General features: G+C 47.3%; 1 protein-coding gene across 2 annotated transcripts in view; it reads left to right on the top strand.

The window, feature by feature from the left end:
• VTI1A (vesicle transport through interaction with t-SNAREs 1A) overlaps window positions 1-23,088 on the top strand; it is a 372,758-nt gene extending 349,670 nt beyond the window's left edge. For both annotated transcript variants that reach the window (XM_010859321.1, XM_010859322.1), the window contains one exon: window positions 19,946-23,088. In XM_010859321.1, the coding sequence (XP_010857623.1) occupies window positions 19,946-20,039 (94 nt within the window). In that variant the 3' untranslated portion in view covers window positions 20,040-23,088. The remainder of the gene's footprint in view (window positions 1-19,945) is intronic.
• The last annotated feature ends 7 nt before the right edge of the window (window positions 23,089-23,095 follow it).

Below are 23,095 nucleotides of genomic sequence, written 5' to 3'. Positions count from 1 at the left end.
GTTAGCATCTGAGGCTGTGTACTGGCCTAATAAATGAAATAAACCCCTGTTCTCCCCAGCTGCCAAGTCTTCCCTGTTCTGATGTTCTATACATTGGGTAATGTTTTCTTTGGCCCTGGAATAATCTCTAGGGCATATTATAATATTTCGATACTGGGACTATTTGACATGACTCCAGTATCCCGCTCTTAATCTCCCTTTTGTTTGTTTGTCCTGTGGCACATGTATTGTGCTGAAATCATAAAAATGGAGTGTGCAGAATGCCAGATGCTGCAAATGCAATTAGATACTTAAAAATAGCTTCCTTGGTGGCGCTGCTTGAAATCTGAACTGGGCCCTGTTTTTTCAAGCAAGGTGGCACTTTTCTGCTAAGCTACTGAATGTGTGCTCTGGCAGGAAGCACAGCCCCCCTTCTGAGGCCACTGGGCAAATGCTCAGGTCATTCTAGAAGTCAGACCAGGCACCTGTCGTCCTGGCAGCATCACGGCGGTCTCAGGTGTGCTTCTGTTTTCATCCTCCAAGTGCCCCGTGTGGTCTCCAGCATCTCGGCCTCTGATGTTTTACCGTCACGTTGTACGTGGTAGAAGGCCTCCGCAGACTGAGGCTGACTTATGTAAAGAAAGTGGGGTAGCTATATCCCTTGTTTGAAGATTGGACATGCATTTCAAATAAACTTTTTTTTCACCAGAATTCAAACAACTGCAAAGCCCAGAATTTATTTTGGAATCTTATCCAAGGAAGAAGGTAGCATTTTTGTATATGTGTGTGCTTAGTCGCTCATGTCCGACCCCTACTGACCCTTTGGACTATAGCCTGCCAGGCTCCTCTGTCCATGGGATTTTTCAGGCCAGAATACTGGTGTGGATTACCATTTTCCTCCTCCAGAGGATCTCCCCAACCCAGGAATCAAACCTGCGTCTCCTGTGTCTCCTGCATTGCAGGTAGATTCTTTACCGGCTGAGCCATCAGAGAAGCCCTGTGTATGTGTATGGAAGCTGATAAATAGTGCATATTCTTCTGACTCTAAACATAGTGCATATTCATTACAGAAATTTTTGGAAAATGTGGTGAGTCATAGATTTTTTTTTTCTTTAATCACCATGATCTCAACACCTAAGCACAATTACTTTCATTTCAATGTATATCTTTCCAATTTTTCTTCAAGTTTATACAAGCAAACTTTTGCTCAAATTTACCCTTTTGCAGAATTAGGGTCATAATATGCACAGTATGTATAATTTGCTTTTTACCTAATATATTATAGACAAGAAAATTTGTCATCTTAATGACAAGTAGGATAAAACAAGACCCTCTCAAACCTTCTGAATGATTGAGAACAAATTTATTCAGTGTTGTTTTAGTATTAATCCTATTTCAGTATTTTTTTCTTTGAAAATTATCGTGTTTATAGCAACTCTCAACTCACCAATGTTATAGGAACTATTATCATATCATTATGTGTTTTTGAGGAGAACTTTGTATTTTCTCTGTTTTTACATGCATGATCTAATCTGAACATCACAAAAACCTTTAACATAGGTGGAAAAAAGAACAGATGTTGTTATCCCTGATTTGATTCATAAATGCAAAATGAGCTACAATGTAAGATGCACCATGATGCCAGTCCTTATTCTTCCCACAATGCACTGCATGTGGTCTTTGAAACTGGAACTCATTTTATTTTTTTAATTCTTAAAACTTTATTTGGCTGGGCCAGGTCTTTATTGCGGCGTGTGAAATCTTTAGTTGTGGCATGTGGGATCTAGTTCCCTGACCAGGGACTGAACCCAGGTCCTGTGCGTTGGGAGGGTAGAGTCTTAGCCACTGGATCACCAGGAAAGTCCCTGGACCTCATTTGCCTGGATCACACTGACTAGCTGTGCGATCTTGGGCAAATTCTACACCCCCACCCAAGCCTCAGTTTTCTTCTCTGGAAAATGCTAACATTGATATTTTTGTCATAGATTTGTTAATAAGGGTTAAATAAAAGAATTAGTGTGAAGTACATGACGGTGCATGGTCAACTGCTCAGGCCTGTCTGACTCTTTGTGACCCCACGGACTGTAGCCCACCAGGCTCCCCTGTCCATGGAATTTTCCAAGCAAGAATACTGGAAAGGGTTGCCACTTCCTTCTCCAGGGGATCTTCCCCACCCAGGGATCAAACCCACATCTCCTACATTGGCAGGCAGATTCTTTACCACTACGCCACCTGGGAAGACTTAGGATAGTATAAGGGACTGAAAAAGATAAATAAATCTTGCTATTGTTTTTTTTTTTCTCCCATATTCTGTCTTTCTTATAACATTGTGAATAAAGTATTATGCTTCCTTTTCCAAATCACTTAATTCTTAGTTTAGCATTATTTTAAATAATAATTGTTAATACTTATGTAATAATATACCATTTAAGAAAATGCAGAAATACATAAAAATAGAAAGCAAAAAGTACTCACCACCCAAATACAAACGCCGTTACCGCTTGGCTACATTTCCTTTTGGTCCTTTTTTTATTTTTTCTGTGCAAAGGCCTGCCATTTTTAGACATGTCAACTAGTATCTCGCACTAAGGAATATCAGAGGTAGTTAAGGTGTGTGCTTTATGGACCGTGGTCTGTAGCTACCACGTCTTGCTCTTGCTTCCAGATCTTAAAAGAGGTCCCTGGGACTTCCTTGGTGGTCCAGTGGTTAAGACTCTGTTCTTCTACTGCAGGGGGCATGGGTTCGATCCCTAGTCAGGAAACTAAGATTCCCACATGCTGTGCAGCTCAGGCAGCCAGAAGAGAGAGAAAACAAAGAAGTGTCTCTTTGGAATCCTACTTCCATTGGCAGGAAGCCAAAATGGGGAGTGGGATGGGTGGTCATAGCAGGAGTGCAATGAAGATGTTTCCAGAACATGAGGTCTCTGAATGCATTGATGAGTCCCTCACCCAGTGGTTCTGTGGCCTTGGAGTAAATTGTATAAAATATCGGTCCCCAATCTTTTTGGCATCAGGCACCAGGTTTTGTGGAAGACAGTTTTTCCACAAACCAGGGGCAGAGGGCATGGTTTGGAGATGATTCAAGTGCAGTAGGGTTTGAGCTCCTCTGAGGATCTAATGCCACAGTTGATCTGACCGGAGAAGCAGCTCAGATGGTAATGCAAGCAGTGGGGAGCGGCTGTAAATACGGATGAAGCTTCACTGGCTCACCAGCCACTCACCTCCCGTTCAACCTGGTTCTTAGGCCACAGACCAGTACTGGTCCCTGACCCAGGGGTTGGGGACCCGGTGTAAAACCCAGGGCATCCCTTCACAAAACCAGTTTCTCTGATACAGAAAGAGGGACTGAACTTCAGCAGAGGTCACCACCGTTGTCAGGCCCAAATTCAACCTCATTATCATCCAGGGCATGGGCAACTCAGAGTTACTACACCCAGATATCTTCAGCCACTGGGAAGAAAAGCCTCTCCCAGCCCTTAAAAGGTATTCTGTTCAAGCCGAAAGGAAAATTCCTACAGCCAAGCATCTCCTGTCAGCTAATTTGATAGTTCTCTATCAGTCAACCATTAGTGAATACATTGATTCCTCTTCTTTTTTTCTTTTTTCCTTTTTTGCGGTTCTGCCTTGGCTATTCCCAAGATTTCTCTGAACCAGTTGGGCAAAATTGATTTTTATTAGTTCCACTGGCCTTGTGGAAAATTATCTCATGAACTGGTTTTTATAGGAAGACTCAAAGCACAGCACAGGGTAAAAAATAAGCCTATAGCAGTCAAAACTGTTGTCTGAAATGTCTTCAGACTGGAAGGCTGAATTTATTGCACAAAACAAGTACTAGCGAGGCGGAGGTGTGCAGTCCTGCTCATTATCACTGGAAAGGAGAACCAAAAAGCCGAGTAAAAAATTAAATTTTAATAATGCCACTGATATTTTCTAAATCTTTCCTGACAGAAAGATTCTCATTATTTTTATCTGTCTCTGAGTAGGTTCTTTTAGTGCCATCTCAGACATGGCCTCAGCTATGATTGTTTTCTAGGCTTTAAAGCTTCTGAAAAACCAAATATATACAGAGAGAAAGATGCTTTAGATTGTTCAAGGAAGGGCCGTGACCGTGGCAACATTTTGGCTCACATATCTGCAGCCAACATTTGCTGGGAACGCCTTCTGCTTCCACAAAAGAGGTCCGTGTTATTAAGAAAATAGAAGTAAATCCCCCGAAACAAAGAGAACCCGCGATCCACTGTATTTGGCTACAGGGGATCCCAGGGGCCCCCAAGTCTCAAGTTTGGGTTTGTTCTGGAAACTGCCCCATGCTAGCCATGAAAGGAGATTCAAGGGGGAAAAAATGAAATTATCGTATTGTTTCAGTAAACGTACAAACTCGCCTTCCAAGTATCACAATAGTACAGAATTGTTTGGGGGATAAGAGAGAAAATAAAGCCAGAATCATTAAAGTAGCCAACCCACAAAAATGTGAATTCTTTTTGTTTTCTTAGTTCTTTTTAGTGCCTGCGTATAAACCTGTCTGGGTCCCAAAAGGATTTATAGCAATTTGCAAAAATGTGTACAATACAATAGATTTTCTGTATAGTAAATGACATCCAGAGGGAGGTTAGTACACAAACAGTGGAGCAGCTCATGAGTTTGTGGGAAGCGGGCTACAGATTTATCTCTAGGCATCTGGCAGGCCACTTGAAGAGGAAGATGGTTTCTCTTGTTATTTAGTCACTAAGTTGTGTCTGACTCTTTTATGACCCCATGGACTGTGGCCTGCCAGACTTCTCTGTCCATGGGATTTCCCAGGCAAGAATACTGGAGTGGGCTGCCATTTCCTCCTCCAGAGGATCTTCCCAACCCAGGGATCGCACCATCTCTCCTTCACTGCAGGCAGATTCTTTACCACTGACCCACGAGGGAAGTCCTATGTTTTCAGTTAGATGAGTCAACATCCATGAGATGAAAACACAGCCCCAGAAAGAACACCTTCCCATGGGACCTCCTTGCAGGTGCACATGCCGTACAGAGTAGTAAACATGTTCAAGAGCATCCTTACAGGAAATGCAAGTTCCATCCCAAGGCTGTCTTGTACTGTCCCTCAGCAGAAGCAGGAGGTGTGGAGCGAAGCACAGCCAAGTGCGCATACGCAAACCTAAGCCTAGCAGGTGGTAGAGACTCCCGGGGGCTCCACTGCTCCAGGGGAGACTTCTGTGCCTCCAGGAGAGGTGGACCCCATTCATTAGGCCCCTCGACCAACACTGTTTCCCTCAGCTGGACTTCTGACAAGTGTTCAGCAGGGAAGTTTGGAAAAAAGTGAAAGTGAAGTTGCTCAGTCGTGTCTGACTCTGCAACTCCACGGACTGCAGCCTACCAGGCTCCTCCATCCATGGGATTTTCCAGGCAACAGCACTGGAGTGGGTTGCCATTTCCTTCTCCAAGAGATCTTCCCGACCCAGGAATTGAACCTGGGTCTCCCACATTGTAGGCAGATGCTTTACCGTCTGCGCCACCAGGGAAGTCCCTAGTTTGAAGCTGTACCCAGTTCAGTTAGGAACCTCCTACGGTGCAACCTTATATTGATAATTAGGGTGCTCTTGTTGTCTAGTAGCCAGTTAGAGGGCTGGATTTCACCATCCATGTGTAAAGATTAAGGCCAGGGAACTTGAAGGCAGTACCTCCAAAGAATGACAGAGGAAAGAATGGCTTCTTCCTTCTAAGATTCAGGCTTCTCCGTGGCTCAGTTTCTTTAAAGATCACTCTTGACTTCTGGTTGGTTTTTCTATTTATTACAGCCAAATAATGAGCCTGAGAAAGAGTGCAAAGGCCACTCTACTCCTTGGCAGTTTAATTCCTTTATTTTTACCAAGTCCACAGACATGGCTGTCAGCAAACATCCTCAGGGATGCTTGGGTCACATATATTTACTACCATTTTAGGAAAGGGAAAATGGAATCACATTATTTTTCACAAGATGACTCAACAGATTGAGCGTAGGGACTGTCCTGCAAACCTCTCTGCCACTCATCCTCCAAAAAGAGGCCACTTGGTTTCCCATGTCAAGGGCACTGGCTTATAAGATGTTGCACATCAGATGTACACCCTCCTCCTTGAGTCACCAGCCAGGCTCTCCAGCGCCTTCTCCAGGCTGTGAGCATCAAGGGGGCTGCAGATGTGTGGTCCAGCCCTGACCTCTGCCTGTGCTTTTCATCGCCTCGTGAGAGGTCCAAAAGGCACACACAAGCTGGTTTCTGGCTTCTGTTGACCTCTCTCTCTAGCCCTCGACCCTGCAGTTAGCAATCAGTTATGGGCTAAGTTGGATGCACTCAGTGTACACCCTGGTTATTGATGCTCACACCAAGGCTGAACTTCAGACTTCCACAGGGTCAGGAGGGCTGGGCTCTTCCTGCCTCTGTGAGAATCTCCAGCAATGTAGGGCAAGGAGACACTCCGTGACCCACCCCCTTCCTGTTAACTCACCCCTTAATAACTAGCCGGAGGTCACAGACTACAGATCAGGACCGCTCTGACCCATAGACACATGTGCTTTGTTTGGCTGCCCAGTGTTTTGGAAAACTTTTTCTTAGTTGCCAGTATTTAAAACTTGAGAGATTTTGCAGAAAGAGCACAATTTCTGGCTTCTCTTGGCAAAAAAGAAGATCCAGCTGTACTGAGCCAACTTTCCATCCCCAGAGCGACTAGGAGCAGCGCCCCGATTTAGAAAGAGAGCAGGCATGCCCGGTTCTCCGGTCCCCTCTCCTGATGCCTGCAGCCCTCAGATTGGAGATACCCGCTCCTCGCCGCCAGACTTCCTTCCTTGGTTAGAGAAGAGAATTGCACGTGTTCCCAGGCCAGCAGGTGGCCGCCAGCAGGTGACGTGGCTTCACCTGCGCAAACCTGGGGCTCCTGCTATCTGATTGTCACCCTGTCCCAGCCTCCTCCCTCCCAATGGAGTGTGAGTCAGCCATTGTGCTTATCTTAAATAAGCCTTCAGAGGAGGTCTTCTTAACCTGGGGCTCACCTGCTCAGTAATGATTAATGCTGCTGTGGGGAACCCAGAGGGATGGGGAGGGAAGTAGGAGGGGTGTTTGGGATGGGGGACACATGTACACCTGTGGCTGATTCATGTCAGTGTACGGCAAAAACCACTACAATATTGTAATTAGCCTCCAATTAAAATAAATTAGTTAATTTTTTTAAAAACTTTTTAAAAAGATCAGTTTAGAGTGAAAGATGGTGAAGGAGATACAAGTTTGAGCAGACAGTGCACACCCTGCTGGGTGTCTCCCACAGAGCAGCCCAGGATTCCCGTCAGCAGAAAATCCCTCCCCCGGGTCAGGAGGGTGTGCCCAGAGCCCAGGGCAAAGGTCACCTGATGGGAGCTGGCAGCAGAGAGGGCCTGTGAGGAGCCGCTGTGGAGATGGAACTGGTGGGAAGGCAGAGAAAGAAAGGGAGAAATACCCTGACCTCTCGCTCCCTCCCACCCCACTGTCCTGCCAATACCTCCCATTGGCTGAACTCAGTGGGCAGCCGGCCCACAGGGGTTCGGGTGGTGGTGGAGGCAGTCTCTTTATGATAAAGAGCAAAGCAGTGAAGGGATAAGAAAAGGATCTGCAGACACATGGCCCCGGGATTGGCACTGTGGGGATATGAGTTAAGACATATCCACTCAGCCACGGAATCAAATCTGGATGAAAGAGAGAAGTTCTTATATTGTGATCTAGAAAACATAACCACATCCCTCAAGAGTTGACAGAGATGCAGATGGCTGATAAACCCTTGCCAAAATGTTTTATTCCCCCACATCAGGAAAGAAAAAAGGTGTAAATCCGTGACTCTTAGAAGACACGTATCTAATGTCAGATCTTGCAGGAAATATTGTGAAAGCCCATCACAAAAGCCAAGGCAGCCGTGTCTCCACCCATGTGACCTCAACCAGTCCTGATCCAGAAGAGGCATCTTGGCTGTCAAGGGGCATCTCCAGGGAAACTGTGACAGCTGGAGAGGGCAGCCTCCGACTTCCTGGGTAACTGAGTAGCTGCTGAAGGTGGTGCTTCCAGGAGATGGGCTGAGCCTGGACCCCACGAGGCAACCTAATCAAGGCCAGCAATGGGATGTGCCCCCAGGAATCAGTAGAGGAATGTGAAGGCCTTCCAGGCTAAGGCACCTGATGGGGCATGTCTACTGGAGGGGAGGGAGCAGCCAAACAAGGAGGAATTTCAGGACTCACTGCTGGGAGATGAGTGAGCAATGGATAATAGGAGTGAATGGACTTGCTCACCAGGCTCCTCTGTCCATGGGATTCTCCAGGCAAGAATGCTGGAGTGGGTAGCCATACCCTTCTCCAGAGTATCTTCCCCATCCAGGGATGGAACCTGGGAATGTGGGCAGATTCTTTACCATCTGAGCCACCAGGAAAGCCCCAATAAAATAATAGCTATTATAGTCCAGTTCTAAGCGGTTACTATTGCCAAGCACTGGTCCAAGCACTTGATGTTGACTTAACTCACTTATTTATTCATGTAATTAATTGACTAAGGTACTGCTATTATTAACCCTATTTTTCTGATGAGGAGGCTGAAGCATTGGTTCTTTGGACCTTTCAGATTCCTTGTATTGGTACTTTCATCTTTTTTTTTTTTAAACAGAGGACTGATAGAGGATTTTCCACTTTTTATTTTGCCAAGTAAGAGGGACTAGTTTTCCAAAGAGAGGGTATATTTCCAATGTCCAAGTCGGGACCCTGGAAGAAAACAGTGACATCTACTATCACCATCACTCCACAAAATAAAGAATATTTCACACTAAAAGAGCCAAGGACATAATCTTGGAGAAGTAATGAAGTAATTTGCCCTACTGGTGTGTGGCAGATTCGAATCCAGGCAGTTGGCTCCAGAAATGAAGGCGACTGATTAACTTCTGCCCAAACGTAGCTCATGGCTTCTCTGGAGAGTAAGGGAGGTGGGGGACTCTCGGCCAGGGAGGGCTTGGCGAGTGGCTTGTTCAGGAGGGCAGTGAGCTTGCTTCACAGTATAGGGCAGGACCCAGCAGTGTGAGGAAACTCCCTCAGGACACCCAGCAGGAGCTGCAGACGGGAGCGAAAGAAGCCTTCCTCTTTCCCTGATTCTGTTGAGGGATTGGGTCTTCAGGCATTTACCTAGCAGAGAGAGGCTGAAAGGGTACAATCAGTCTGCCAGTGACCAAAAGAAGCTGATGAACTATGCTCCTGAATAGAAATGAATATTATCTTAGTAGTTCATAGTGCGTTTACGCCAGGCACTAAGTAAAGAGTTGACTTCAGTTAATTAATGTTCTGTGCTAGCAGCAAAAGTTAACTTGCGTGCCCAATTTCTGTGTGTGTAGAGAAGAGTGTAAAGATGAAGATGTCCAAGACTGGCCTTCAGACGACCAAGGCGAGACTGACAGAGAACGTGAGACACACCAGTTACATAAATAACCACTTTATTATGTGTGTGTCCAGCAGGGGTGGAAGATAAGACTGGAGAGGTGGGCTGGGGCTTCAGGGAACTCCTTTGTGCAAAGAGGCATGATATAATCTCCACCTCATGGGACTGTGGTAAGGGTTCAACAAAGTGTAGAAAATGCCAGAACAGCACCTGGCTGGGAGTCCACACCCCAAATGAGCTTGCGGGTGTGGTATGGCTGCAGCTCTCGTCGCTGTCACTCATGTTGCTGTTGGCATCACCATGGCAACCACGCTGTGACAGTGTGAGGAGGAATCTCCAGAGGGTAGAGCTGGGTGGGATTTTCCAGCCCTGGGGTTCACGAACTTTGGCATTTCTTGGATTTGGGACTTTTTAAAAAGGAGGATTGTCCACTTTTGATTTTGCCAAGTAAGAGAGAGTAGTTTCCAAGGAGAGAGCACATTTCCAATGTCCAAACAAGGACATTGGAGGGAAAAAACGTACCATCTGCTATCACCGTCACTCCATAAAGTAAAGGACATTTGCACACAGAAACAGTAGGAAGGACACAATCTCAGAGAAAAGGGCAGTCCTTGAAATCAAGTAATCTGGTCTTAGGACTTCCCTGGTGGCTCAGATGGTAAAGAATCTGCCTGCAATGCGGGAGACCTGGGTTCCAGCCCTGGGTCAGAAAGATCCCCTGGAGAAGGAAATGGCAACCCATTCTAGTATTCTTGTCTGGAGAATTGCACGGACAAAGGAGCCTGGTGGGCTACAGTCTGGGGGGGTCTCAAAGAGTTGGACACAACTAAGGGACTAACACTTAATCTGTCCTTTTTTTTTAAAAAAAAAAAAAGGAGGCTCCTAGGTCTTTCTTTCTTCATCTTCGGCTTCGCCCTGGCGTTTGGGAATCACTGTTATCCATCCTTCCATGCCCCTCTTCACTGGGTTGTACATAAAGTTCCTCCAAGTTTTTCCGTAAGATGTTACTGAAAACCTGAACAAACATTTTAGCCAACCCAATATATAGGCATGGCACTGGGCTGGGCTCAGTAAGAGACTGATAGGTTCTGAGCTGTGTTCCTGGATTTTGTTGAATGTTCCCAGTTGGCAGAAGATGTATTTCGAGTCGCTGTGATGTGCGGTTGCCAGAGTGCCCCAGCCACTCTCCTGAGAATGAGGATCACAGTGAACCAGGAACAGGCCTGGGGGTCTGAAGACGTGGCTGTGCTGCACAGGGTTGACCTTGGGCATGTCCCTCCACCTCTCAAGGCCTCCAGGTCCATGACTCTAAAACTAGAGTGTGGAGACCTCTCCAGCTCCGGGAGTCTGCAAACCTGGGAGAGATTACATGTAACTTACCTATCTACAGCAACCTTCTTTCATTTTCTTCAACTGTTTTCCAAGCCCTTTGATTGAAGCAAGCTGCCCTGATCCTCTCTGAAAGCCTGGTAGCCAGCAAAGCTCTCCAGGCCCCCTGCCATCATTAAGTCCATATTTAAGAATGGCAGCAGGCTGCATGCCTGGGCTGAAATGTGATGTGTGTTTGGCCCCGCAGAGTGCGGTGTAACTACACACCACTGATCAGACCCTGGCGGACTTATCAATGGGCTCTGACAGGTACTTGCTGGCTGCCTTCCCGGGCTGGGAAGGTCTCCTCAAGCCAGCCAATGGGATGCCCTCCCTTTGCCTTTGATGTTCATGAGGCCACCTCAGAGGGAAGGCTCGCCCTGCCAGGGACAGTGTTACCGTGAGACCCAGATGTACCAGCCTGTGGGATCGAGAAGTCTGGTGGGCTTGGGTTGGGGGTTGGGGGAGCACCACCTCCTCCACCCCACGCAGCCCCTGGAGGCTCCACAGGCAGCTCCTCCAGCTTCTGACCACTTTCCTCCTGCCTGTCCCCTCTCCTGAAAGTGCATTTCCTTTCAGAGAATGACTTGCCAACTGCACTCATATAAAAGCTTTACCTTTTCAAAGTGCTGTATAATCTATAATGAGCTAATCCTCTTCTCCCTGGGGTGGGTGGTGAACGGGCTCCTTTTGCTCGGGGAAGAAACTGGAGTGACTTGCTCCAGGTCGCTTCAGGCCAACCCAGGATTGTGAGTGCACAACAAATTGTCCCCAGCCCCTAATGACGGCCTTTGTTGTGAGGCTTCTGTAATTGATTGCTCTTTGTGACACTGTCGGCTCCCACAGGGCAGGGACTCCGGGTTTCTTTTTTTCTGCTGAGGGACTTGGCCAGACCTGCTGTCCCCATCTGCACAGCGTGCAAGGACCACAGTCTCCAGCGGAGGAGAACGTGCCCTCGATAGCTTTTAGCTTTGAGTCCAGGAGCGCGCAAACCACTGATAGCGTGCAAAACCTAGCCCCCTGTCTGCTTTCGGATGGCCCGTGGGATAAAAATGGTTTCGGCACTTTGAAATGGCTGGAAACCAATCAAAAGGAGAATATTTTTCGATATGGGAAAATTACATGAAATTCAAATCCAAATCTAATGAAAGTTTTATTAGAACACAAGCATACTCCCTGGTCCACACATGGCCTAGGTCTCCTTTTGCACCTCACAGGCAGAGTCGAGTAGTTGCAACAGAGGCAGTATGGTCCACAAAGCCTAAAACATTTACCATCGTGGGTTGTATTGTGTGTTCACCGCTTCCTCCCATGCCCTTCCCCCAAGTCCATATATTGAAGTACCTCAGAATGTGACCCGGTTTGGAAATAAGATCTTTGCAAAAGCAGTTGCTTAAGATGAGACATTCCGGGAGCAAGGTAGTCCCCTGGTCTGATACGACTGGTGTCCTTAGGAAAGAGGAATTTGGATGCAGATGTACACACAGGAAAAAACACCATTGGAAGATGAAGGCAGAGATCTCAGTGATGCTTCTCCAAGCCAAGGAACTGCAGATACTGCCAGCAAACCACCAGGAGCTGGGGGAGCGGCATGGGACAGATTCAGTCTCCCAGCTCGCAGGAGGCTTCAGCCTGCCAACACCTTGATCTAGGACGCCCAGCCTCCGGGAAGTGAGGCAGTACATTTCAGCCACCCAGTCTGTGGCATTTTGTTACTGCAGCTCCAGCAAACTAGTATGGTTATTATCTGACCCTTTCCAGAAAAGGTTTGTGGATCCCTGTTAAATTAAGTAGAAACTGGAAAACAGAGTGCCACTCGTCCTCACTCAGGACCCAGCCTCTGTGTGCCACATACGGGTTCCTGTCAGTCCTGGGGCTTCCCTGGTGATCCAGTGACTAAGACTCCAAACTCCCAGTGCAGGGGGCATGGGTTTGATCCCTGGTCAGGGAACTAGATCCCACGTGCTGCAACTAAGACCCATCACAGCCTAAATAAATAATTATTTAAAAAAAAAAAACTATCCCTCCTGTGTCTTCTTCCCTCAGGACTCATGTATAACTGACCACTTCTGAAAGCAGGTCAGTAAATACGGACTCAGAATGGCAGGTGATGGCTTAGTACGTTGGCCCAGAGATAGCATCTGGCCTTTTTGTTGTTTTAAATGTCTTATCCCAGAGGCAGGAGTCTCTGTGGGAGGAGCCCCCTCCGGTCCCTCGTCTCACATGGCTTTGAGCCACTGCCCACACTGTTCGTGAATGGAAAGCTCATTCTGAGATGAAAGAACCAACTGCTCCTGAAGCTTGTGAGCCCCACAGCTGTATGCAGAGCTTCCAGCGAACCAGACCAGAGCTGTCCTGACCTTAGAGGACGACAAGGGTGTGGAGCAATGGAGAACGATTGGTCATTGTGCAGGCTGAGACCAGAGGGTCAGGTTCACATCCTGGTGTGGATGTGAGAACTCTGAATATTCATGTCCCAGGGCTGCTATAACACAGCACCAAAAAAAAAAAAAAAAAAAACCTGGGTGGCTTGAAACAGAAATGTGGGCCATGCTCCCTCCAAAGGCTCTTGGGGAGACCTCTTCTCTGCCTCTTCCAGCTGCTGGTGGCCACACGCCAATTGTTACTGTTCTGTCAGAACCCAAAGGTGGGGTGTCATTATTCAGGGCTGGTGGACCAGGCAGGAAAGCGTGTGCTGGACAAGACCCCAAACCTGTGGCGTGTCTTGCCGTCTCCAGCCAGTGAATGCAGGCTTGTACAGAGGCTTAGATGTGACTGGCCTGCTTCATGGTTGCGGGGGAGGGGGAGGCGGTGGTTAAGAACTAACTCCTAAAGCTGTGCGTGTCTACAAGCAGCCCTTACAAACCAGGAAGACAACCACGTCAACCTGCAGGGGAGCTTCATTCATTCATACATTCAGCAAGCTTTTTTTTTTTTTTTTTTGAGAATGTCTGTGTCCAGCTCTGTTTTGGCCACTGGGAATACAAAAGACAAGGGAGATTCAGATAGTTGAAGGGTCAATTTTTTGTTGTTGTTTTTTGTTTTACTGGGGAAACATGCACAGAAACAGAAAATTCATAAAACTGTGTGGTTAGTGGTGAGGGAGGGGCCCAGGGAAATCCAAGCGTGAACAAGGGGTGTGGCTGGGAAATTCTCCTGGAAGAGGTGAGAAAAATATGCCTCCTGTAGGTCAAGGACTTGGTTTTGGAATCAGGGTGAATCAACCTAAAACTACTTTTTGGTTTCAAATAGCAGAAAATGCAGCTTAAACTGAATTCAGGAATAGAATTTTTATTTTCTCTTGTAACTGAAAGTCCAAAAGAAAGATGTTTGATAGAGAGGTTCACCATGTCTTCCGGACTGGGGCTCCATTTCTCTGCCTTTCCTTCAACTCTGCTATCCTCCATGGGTCAGCTTCTTTCTTAGAGGCGGGCTTCACTCATGGAAATAAAAGGGCTGCAGCAGATCCAGACCTGACATCCACACACCACGCGGTGCAGGTGACTTCACATTCTAAGCAGACCTTCTGCCATCCACTCAGTTGCACAGGCCTCATTCACGTGCCTGCCTCTGGTGCAGTAACTGTGGTCAGGAGCGTAGAACACGGTGACCTCTTATCGTAGGTCACAGCTCTGCCCCTGGAGCTAGGGGTAGTGTCAAATGTTTGGAATGGAGAAATGAATGCAGCCAACATGCATCTGCTCTTCATGGGAAGCAGAATGCCCACCTGAGCTTGCTGAAACTTTCATCAGCACACACTGGCATTGGTTCTAGCTGAGTCTTCAGTGAAGTCTTATAACCAAGAAGGGAGCAAAGGGGCTCTCAGCTTCTGAAAACCAAGAGACAAAAAACCTGTTCTTCAAAGAAAGTTGTATCATGCTAAGTCACGTCACTCGTGTCTGACTCTTTGTGACCCCCATGTACTGTAGCCTGCCAGCCTCCTCTGTCCACGGGATTTTCCAGGCAAGAATACTGGGGTGAGTTGTTGCCATTTCCTCTTCCAGGGGTCCTCCTGACCCAGGGATCGAACCTGCATCTCTTACATCTCCTACACCAGCAGGCAGGTTGTTTACCACTAGTGCCACCTGGGAAGCCCGTATGAGCCTTCATCATACCCTGGCATCTGTGATGCTTTGAACCAAAGCCTCATCTGGCTTGGCCAGTCACCCTGTCTTGGAGAACTGGGGCAGGAGTGCATCACCCAGTATAACTGATGCTGCAGTTTCAGTGACCCCCTCAAATCTCACTGGCTGCATACTAGTCCACCATGGGTCATGCTGAGCCCCCAGGGCAATGGTCTTCCATGGGGTGACTTAGGGATCCAGGCAGAAGGAGTAAGTCTCCATCATCCTGAACCTCCACTCCTGGAATGCTGCTGTTGTTCAGTCGCTCAGTCATGTCTGACTGTGCGACCCCATGGACTGCAGCACGCTGGGCTTCCCTGTCCTTCACCATATCCCAGAGCTTGCTCAGACTCATATCCATCGAGTCAATGATGCCATCCAACCATCTCGTCCTCTGTCGTCCCCTTTTCCTCCTGCCTTCTATCTTTCCCAGCATCTGGGTCTTTTCCAATGAGTCGTCTGGCTGTTCATATCAGGTGGTCATTGTATTAGAGCTTCAGCATCAGTCCTTCCAATGAATATTCAGGACTAATTTCTTTTAGGATCCACTGGTTTGATCTCCTTGCTGTCCAAGGGACTCTCAAGCATCTTCTCCAGCATCACAGTCGCTCAATCTGTTTGTCCCTTTGCAACCACATGGACTGTAACCTCTGTCCATGAAATTCTCCAGGCAAGAATACTGGAGTACGTAGCCATTCAGTTTTCCAGGGAATCTTCCCAAAGCAGGGATCAAACCCAGGTCTCCTGCACTGCAGGCAGATTCTTTACCATCTGAGCCAGTAGGGAAGCCCCTCCCAGAATGTACACCCTCCTAGAACAGAACAACGAGGGAAAAGCCAGCTGGAGAGTCAAACCCTGGAAGTTAAATGCCTCCACCCAGAAGTGACACCCAACTCTTTTGCTCACACTCCACTGACTAAGATAGGTCACATGGTCACATCTAACATCAAGGGGCAGGTGAGTGTCTGTACCCAGAAACAGAGACGTGCATGGTGGTGAATGTGGAGATGCCTGAGACGGTGGAATTCCTGGGTTCCTCCAGTGAGAGAGCGGAGAGCTGTGCCAGGTGCCTGCCTGCCTACTTCCCTTCAACCAGTCTTCTGTGATTCCAGCTGCCACATGCTGGAGCTTGTTTCCAGAGGGGGAGGAGACTGGCAATGGAAAGATTAGCCGCTCCCTGGGTTCCACACAGGAATCAGTATTTTCAATAGTACTTTGTGAGTTCAGCCTCAAAGTAAATGGTTAATTCATCTTGTATCAACAGCACTGTGATTCATAATGTAAACTTGGAGAATCCTTGATGTTTCAGGCCCACATTCCTTTTAATTTGGCTCTGCATTCTTTTAAAGCCACAGCGTGCTCACTTAATAGAATGCAGCATGCAAATGCACAAGTTTTTGCCTGGAGGCGATTTAGCCTGGCTGTTTCAATGGATGTCTTCTTTCAAGTGTATATTCTTTCTTAAATTATTTACTGGGTAAACACACTTTGCATTTTCAAAAGGGAGATTAAGACTGCTTGCTGCAGACCTAGTGGAACATAAAGCCCCCACCGCCCCCATCCCCAACCCTGTCCAAAGTTAGAAAGTAGTTAGTTTGGGCTTCCCCCAAAGTTCCTTCTCTGCCTCTCAAGCTGGGAACCCCACTTCCTGGCTTGTGGTTCTGACTCTCTCTGGACTCTGCATTCCTTTCTGCTTCGCCTGCAGCCATACCTGCCAGCAGCCCCTGGCCGGGACTGTACTCCAGGCCTCCTCACAGATGGGGCCCTCCGATGCCAGCCCATGTTTCCCCGTCCAGGCTGGCTCGGTCTTATTCACCCAAGGGCCCCAGTGGCTCACTTTTCTGGTCCTTAGAGGTGCTGTATCCATCACCTTTGAGGCCCAAAGCTGGGTTGGTGGCTGGGCCAGGGTCAGTCTCATTTCCAACTCTGTGAACACCAATTCTCTTTATTTACTTATTTATTTGCCCCTCTGCACCATTCATCCCAAATATTTGCCAGCCTTTGGTTGAAAGCAAACCTTCTCTCCTGCTGGCCTCTTCCACTGCTGGCACCCAGTTCCATGAGGACCATCCCTTCTCCCCACTTCAGGGAGAAGAACACTGTACTCCCAGCAGTACAGTGTTCCATCTTTGGGGACTTTTTTGTTTATTCTCTTAGTTGCTCAGTCGTGTCCAACTCTTTGTGACCCCATGGACGGTAGCCTGCCAGGCTCTTCTGTCCATGGGATTTCCCAGGCAAGAATACTGGAGAGGGTTGCCATTTCCTTCTCCAGGGGGTCTTCCCGACCCGGGATCAAACCTACATCTCTTGGCATTGGCAGGGGGGTTCTTTACCACTGAGCCACCAGAGAAGCACTTTGGGGGATTTACCTCAGCTTTTAACTTCAGGTTTTTCTGTGTAGACTCCCTGAGATTTTCCTGCGAAGTAAATTTGCTCAGATTTCTTCTCCATTCCTTTGAATGGAATGATTACAATTGCAGTTCTTTCATTGCCCTCCTTTGGATGGATCTCCTGGGGACCTACTTGCCAGTCGCCATGACTTGTGCTGGGGCTGCAGAGGTGACGGTGCCAGGAACCGAGGATGCACCAATGTCTTTCGGAACCTCTGTGAGCCCGTGGCACCCTTCTTGGGATCAGGTGTGTGTGCGCTGAGTGAATTAAAGATACGACCCATTAGGAAAGATCATGAGTGAAACCCACTCCTCCTTGCCTAGAGATGAGGGAAACCCAATTAGGAAGACCAGGAATGAGCTGAGGATTTAGGGATCCCTGTGTCTTAATTTTTCTAACCATGCCTCAGATTAAACAAGTAACACTCGCAGTTAATCCTTTATAAATTAGCATCATGGATGCCTTGGGGCCCTCAACCCACAAATAAAATGGTTGTCAACCAAGAGACACACTACCGTATATTACTTAAGGCAGAATTTTAAAGAGTTTTCATGCTTTTAATCTGTTTCACTGCTGAGTTTCAATTTTGCTGATTTCCTTTGCAAGTCTGTTGTGGGTGACTGTGGTAAATAAGAGATTTTGACAGTGACTCGGGCAAACGGGATGGGTAGGGACAGTTCTGAAGACTTCTGTCCCTTCCCGAAAGAAGGGGGGCAAAATCCATTTAGGTTTTAAATCAAGCCACCACATCGCACTGATTAGTGTTCGTAATTAGCTTCACTTTTAACAAGCCGTGAAGTCCCGTTTTTATTTCTTTATTTTGGGGACAGAGGATCTTCCTGGCTCCTGAGTAAATATGGCCTGTTAAGTCTGAATTAGCTGTCATCACAGAAGAATTAATGTCAGGGTGCAGCCTTTCTAGTGGAGAAGGGAAGAAGCAAACGAGACAGATCTTAGCTGAGCCTTACGTGATAAATGAGGACCAGGCGAATCATTCATCTCCTTCAAGGAAAGTGGACACAGGCACTAAGGCAGTTTTGCGGAAGACGTGTCAGCAAATGTGATCATTTTGTAACCTGTCAGGAGGAGAGAGCTGGTCCTTCAGGGGGGCCACAAAGGAGTGGGTTTGTCTGATGTGACTGTCTCTGTCCATCCATTTAGGCTTGGGGAGGAAGGGGGTGGGCGAGGGAGAATCCAGCTGAAACCACAAGGATGCTATCATCCTTCTGAGAAAGAAGCTCATCCAGAAGCTAGAAAAGACTGTGAACACCTTGTAAAGATTTCTTCTCAAAGATGTGAGGTTAGGAGGGTGGGGTCTCTGTTAAACTGGGGTCTGTGTGGTCCCACCTATCTCCTCCAATGGGAGTCCCCATCCAGAGTTCTGTGTCTAGACAGGCAGCCGAATTTTTTTTTCTTCTTCTTCTTCTTTTTAATACTTATTTATCTGGCTATGCCGTGTCTTTGTTGTGACATGCAGGATCTTCCATTTTAATTGTGGCATGGGAGACCTGTAGTTGCAACATGAGAACTCTTAAGTTGGGGCATGTGAGGTCTAGCTCCCTGACGAGGGATCAAAGCCCAGGTCCCCTGTATTGAGAGCATGGAGTCTTAGCCACTGGAGCACCAGGGAACTCCCCAGCAGACCTTTTTCTTCTTGATATTTGGAGGATGGACAGATGGGGTTTGCTGTGAGGTCTTGATGGGATGGACAGCCGCCTGGAGGGCCCACCAGCCCACCTCTATTTCTGCCTGCTTGGTTTGGTGGGAGTGAGTGTGGGCGAGACTGTTTGACCCAGCTTCCCTTGGAAAACCTCAGCCAGGGATTGTGATGTTTGACCTCTTTTCTCAGAATGAGGTATTGGATTATGAAACGACTTCATCAGAAGCCCTCTGCAGGCATTCTCCGAGCATGCATCTTCACTCTAGTTCTTCTTCCAGCTCCCAGTTCCCCATCTGCGTTTGGCAGAGCCAGGGCTGAGGGGGCGGAGTCCCGAGAGGTGAGGCCACCCCCCAACCAAAGTACACCCGGCACCTGGGCCGTGTTTTGTATGAACCCGCATTTCCATCTTTTTTTTTTTTTTTTTTGCCACGGAGCATATGTAATGTTTCCTCCTGGCGTCACAGAGCGTGAGCCCCAGTGACAGACGACGGTTTCGTAGCCTGAGCTGCAAGCTTGACACTTGCTTCTTAATCTTGTCCTTTTCTTCCTAAGTCTCTCTTTTACTTTTCCCCGGGTATTTCTGTACAGGTAAGTACCTTACTGTGACATGTTTCCTTAGTCTTTTGCTTTCACGGGAAACACTGAGGAAAAAAAATCGAGGCTTGTCTCACATGTTAAATTAAAAAGAGAAGCTTGCATGGGGCCCTTGATCCCTGATAGATTACTACATGGGACTCAGAACCCAGAAAGCCCTCTGAATCACTGTAGCTTTGCCGTAAGCATTTCTCCCAGTGCTGCGTGACAGTCGAGGTAGAGTCGTTCATTTGCTGGTGGATCGTTTGGAAGCACAGAGCTGCGTAGTCACACACACACACACACACACACACACACACTCTTACACACCTCATACCGGGCTCCCAACCCCCACCCATGAAGCCTCCCTTTGATTAGCCGACTTGGTCTTATGTGATCTTTGTCCTCTGTTTATCTGTGTGAATTGTTTTTCCTCCATTGCTCTCTCCTAGAATCATCCAGAACCGGATCCTGATCGTCATCCTGGGCATCGTCCTGGTTATCACCATCCTGACGGCGATCACTTTTTCTGTCAGAGGACACTGATGTATCTGCTCTTCCTTGATAAACAGCGACCACGGCTCGTTCTGAGTAATTAAGACAAAATGGTCACATGAATCATTTTCTTGCGCTGACAGGCTCTGAATGACCCTCCCCCTCTCTCTCGCCACTGTTCAGCGGAAGTGCAAAGACTGTAAAAATATTTTGTATTCCTGTTTGCATGTGGGTTGGTTTCCTTCTCTAGGTTTGTCTTCACCCAGATTTGTTCTTTACAGGGGAAAGGCGAGTGTTTATTTGCCTTTTGGTAATTTCATCTCCTGACCAGAACAGCCTGGGTGACCTTCTTGCTTGCCCTGTGGGCGTGGCAGGCATCCGGGATGGGGAGAGGGCACAGATGAGTCAGTCACGGTGGCTTCTGATGGGCTGTGCTGTTTGTCACACACCTCTTATCACCGATGAGCCCTTCTGTGATGTCTGAGGATAAAAAATGCAGAGACCAGCAGGGCCAGAGCCACTGACTGGCCCTGCAAACCAGTCCTGTTCCTCCCCAGATGTAATGAATATAGTCCACCTGCCTGAGTGTTTTCATTGTAAAGGTGGGTATTTAAAAGCAGTTGCGCGGGAAATTGACTTAGCACTTTCCCCGTTTTTCTATGCGTTTTTTTTTTTTTTTTTTCTTTAAACCCAAGAATATTTTTTGCTGAGTCTGCCCAATATCCACTTTTCACAACTTTGATTACTGGCTGCGAGAAAGATTTCCTTGCCCTCCAAAAATCCCATCCTCCCCAGAATCTGGTGGCAGAGAGTGCCCCAGCTCGGTACTTCCTGGTGGCCTCCTCTCCCCTGACCTGTGTAGGCGTCTGTGTATCCTTTCCATCTTAATATTTGTACTGTCAAAAGGAGCCCTCATACATGCAGAGGGTCTGTCAAGGTTCTCTCCACGTCCATTCCAGTATGTAAAGAGAACATGAATATTTCAGGAAGAGCAGGAACCTGACTCCATCAGTGCGAAATTTCAGATGTGATTGTCGATATGGTATAGTCCTATAGGCTGATCACTGGAAATAAACTTGATGGGAAAACGTCCGCTAACCTCCTTTCAAAGAATCAGGGGTCGCAGTGCGTTACGATAGGACGGCTTGGGTTTTTCACTAACAAATGTGAGCACAGCCTTCCTGAATCCACAAGGTACTCAAACCTCTAACGTGCTTTGTGATTTTCTTTGGTTTCTTCCTGTCCAAGGGAACCAGGGACTGCGTTCAAAATTAGTTCCTTTATGATCAGGCTCCAAGTTGCCTGAGCTGAGGTCATTCTCCCCCTAGTCATAACGCGAAATGTGTTTTTCTTAAGACTTCGCAGGCACTTCCAGGGTCCTTTCTATCTTTTGGATATAATTGGGAGCTTTGAATCCTTGAAAAGCAAACCTGTTCCCTTCATAAAAAATGCTAACCACCTGTGCCCATGGGCTGAGATCATCTGGACGCAGCACTTGATTTTTTTTTCTTCCCCAAACTCAGAAGAGAACCATTATGGTTTAGAGAGGAAACACACAATGGCAAAATCCACCCGAGAAATTGCACTTATTGAAACAGGCTAGGGCCTGCATGTGTTCAGATAAATCATTTAGTATTGTGTAAATAAAGCCGCAGCCTTTACTTCTCAAGGATGGTGTGGGATTTTGGCAGAGCGCAGTAGCCCAGCAAAAGAGTGGGAAGCCTGTACTAATTTTCCTATCAGCTTCAGGGCTCTGTCCTGGCAAGAAAATCTTTTATTCTGATAACAGAATGAGTATGTGTGAAACACATCAAAGAAATGATGAAAAGGCAAGGCAACAAGTCATCTCCTTCTCGTCTGGAAACTCTAATTGTGGGGAAGTATTCTACCAACCTTTCTGGTGGCTTCCCTCAAAACAGTTGGTCTTAGCTGAAGTGTATAATCGGTTGCCCAGCCACACCTCACTCCTCTAGACTTCCTGAGGCCACCTAGCAAGCCAGGTCGATCTGATGATCTAAACTTGCTGGCTTCTAAATATTTCACCTGATGTTCATGTTGAAAGTAGAGGTCATGCAGAAAAAGGGCGTGGCTTTCTTTCAAGCTCAATGGCAGCTTCTTTGGGGTTGATCTCTTTATCAGCCCTTGCCTGAGACTTTGTCCCAATTCAACCTCAAGAGTGGGAAGAAGGTAAACCTTCTTCCAAGGTAAACCCAAGATAACCCTTGGCCTAACAGCCCCATCACGTCCACCTCGAGAACAACCTCCTAGACCGGGATAGTGAGCACTTCGTAGGAAGCTGGTCCGAAGGCCTCTGTATCCCCGGCTGGCCCTCTCAGATGCTGCAGACAGACTCAAAGGAGCCCCCTTTTAGGGGGAGGAACACTGTTCACCCTGCTTCCCTGGGGAGGGGGAAAAGCCCACCAATTCAAAGCCATTCACAGAACTGTGAAAGGTCCTAGGAACTTAGTACGTAGACCTTGATTGATGAATATCTCTAAAGTCAGGAGCCTTTGTTAAAAAATTGTGTTCAGCAGAAGGGTTGGGGGGTTGCTGGGGAGGAGGAAGAGGAAGGAGGAAGCCCTTGCCATATAAAATTCATGCAGACTAAACAGTTTCCCTGACAGAATAAATAAAGCGGATGCTGCCCTGCTCCAGAATCAAAAGCAATTTAATTAAAGTCTCTTAAGTTGTAAAGAGTTTTAAATGCTCCATGTTGAAGACGAATGCCGGCAAATGCAGCGGGCCTGACGTCAGCTTCCAGGCCTGGACTGGGAGGCCATTTGCTATTCTGTTTAAGGCAGGCTGGATTGTCTTATTTTGGAACCAGCTTGGTGGGGGGTTTGCTTTGCTACTGCTTCTGAGCCCTGAGCTTCAAAGGCTGAAATTAATGGTGAACAAAATTGTGCGGCTCTGGCCGTCCCATGCGGGGCAAGCCCATTGAGGGTTATCATTAAGTAAAGAAATAAAGAGGGGGAAAAAAGCCTGCCTGTTCCAAAAACCTCATCAGATAATGACCTCAGTGATTGGATTTTCATTACCAAACAGCATCCAGAGATTATCTACTCCATAGAAGAAGGGAGGTGGGGAGGGAAAAAAAAGAAAGAAAA

The sequence above is a fragment of the Bison bison genome, unplaced genomic scaffold (assembly GCF_000754665.1).
Source record: "Bison bison bison isolate TAMUID 2011002044 unplaced genomic scaffold, Bison_UMD1.0 scf7180017864456, whole genome shotgun sequence".
Taxonomy (NCBI): domain Eukaryota; kingdom Metazoa; phylum Chordata; class Mammalia; order Artiodactyla; family Bovidae; genus Bison; species Bison bison.
The sequence above is the reverse complement of the archived record's forward strand: the minus strand, read 5'-3'. Positions and strand labels throughout refer to the sequence as shown.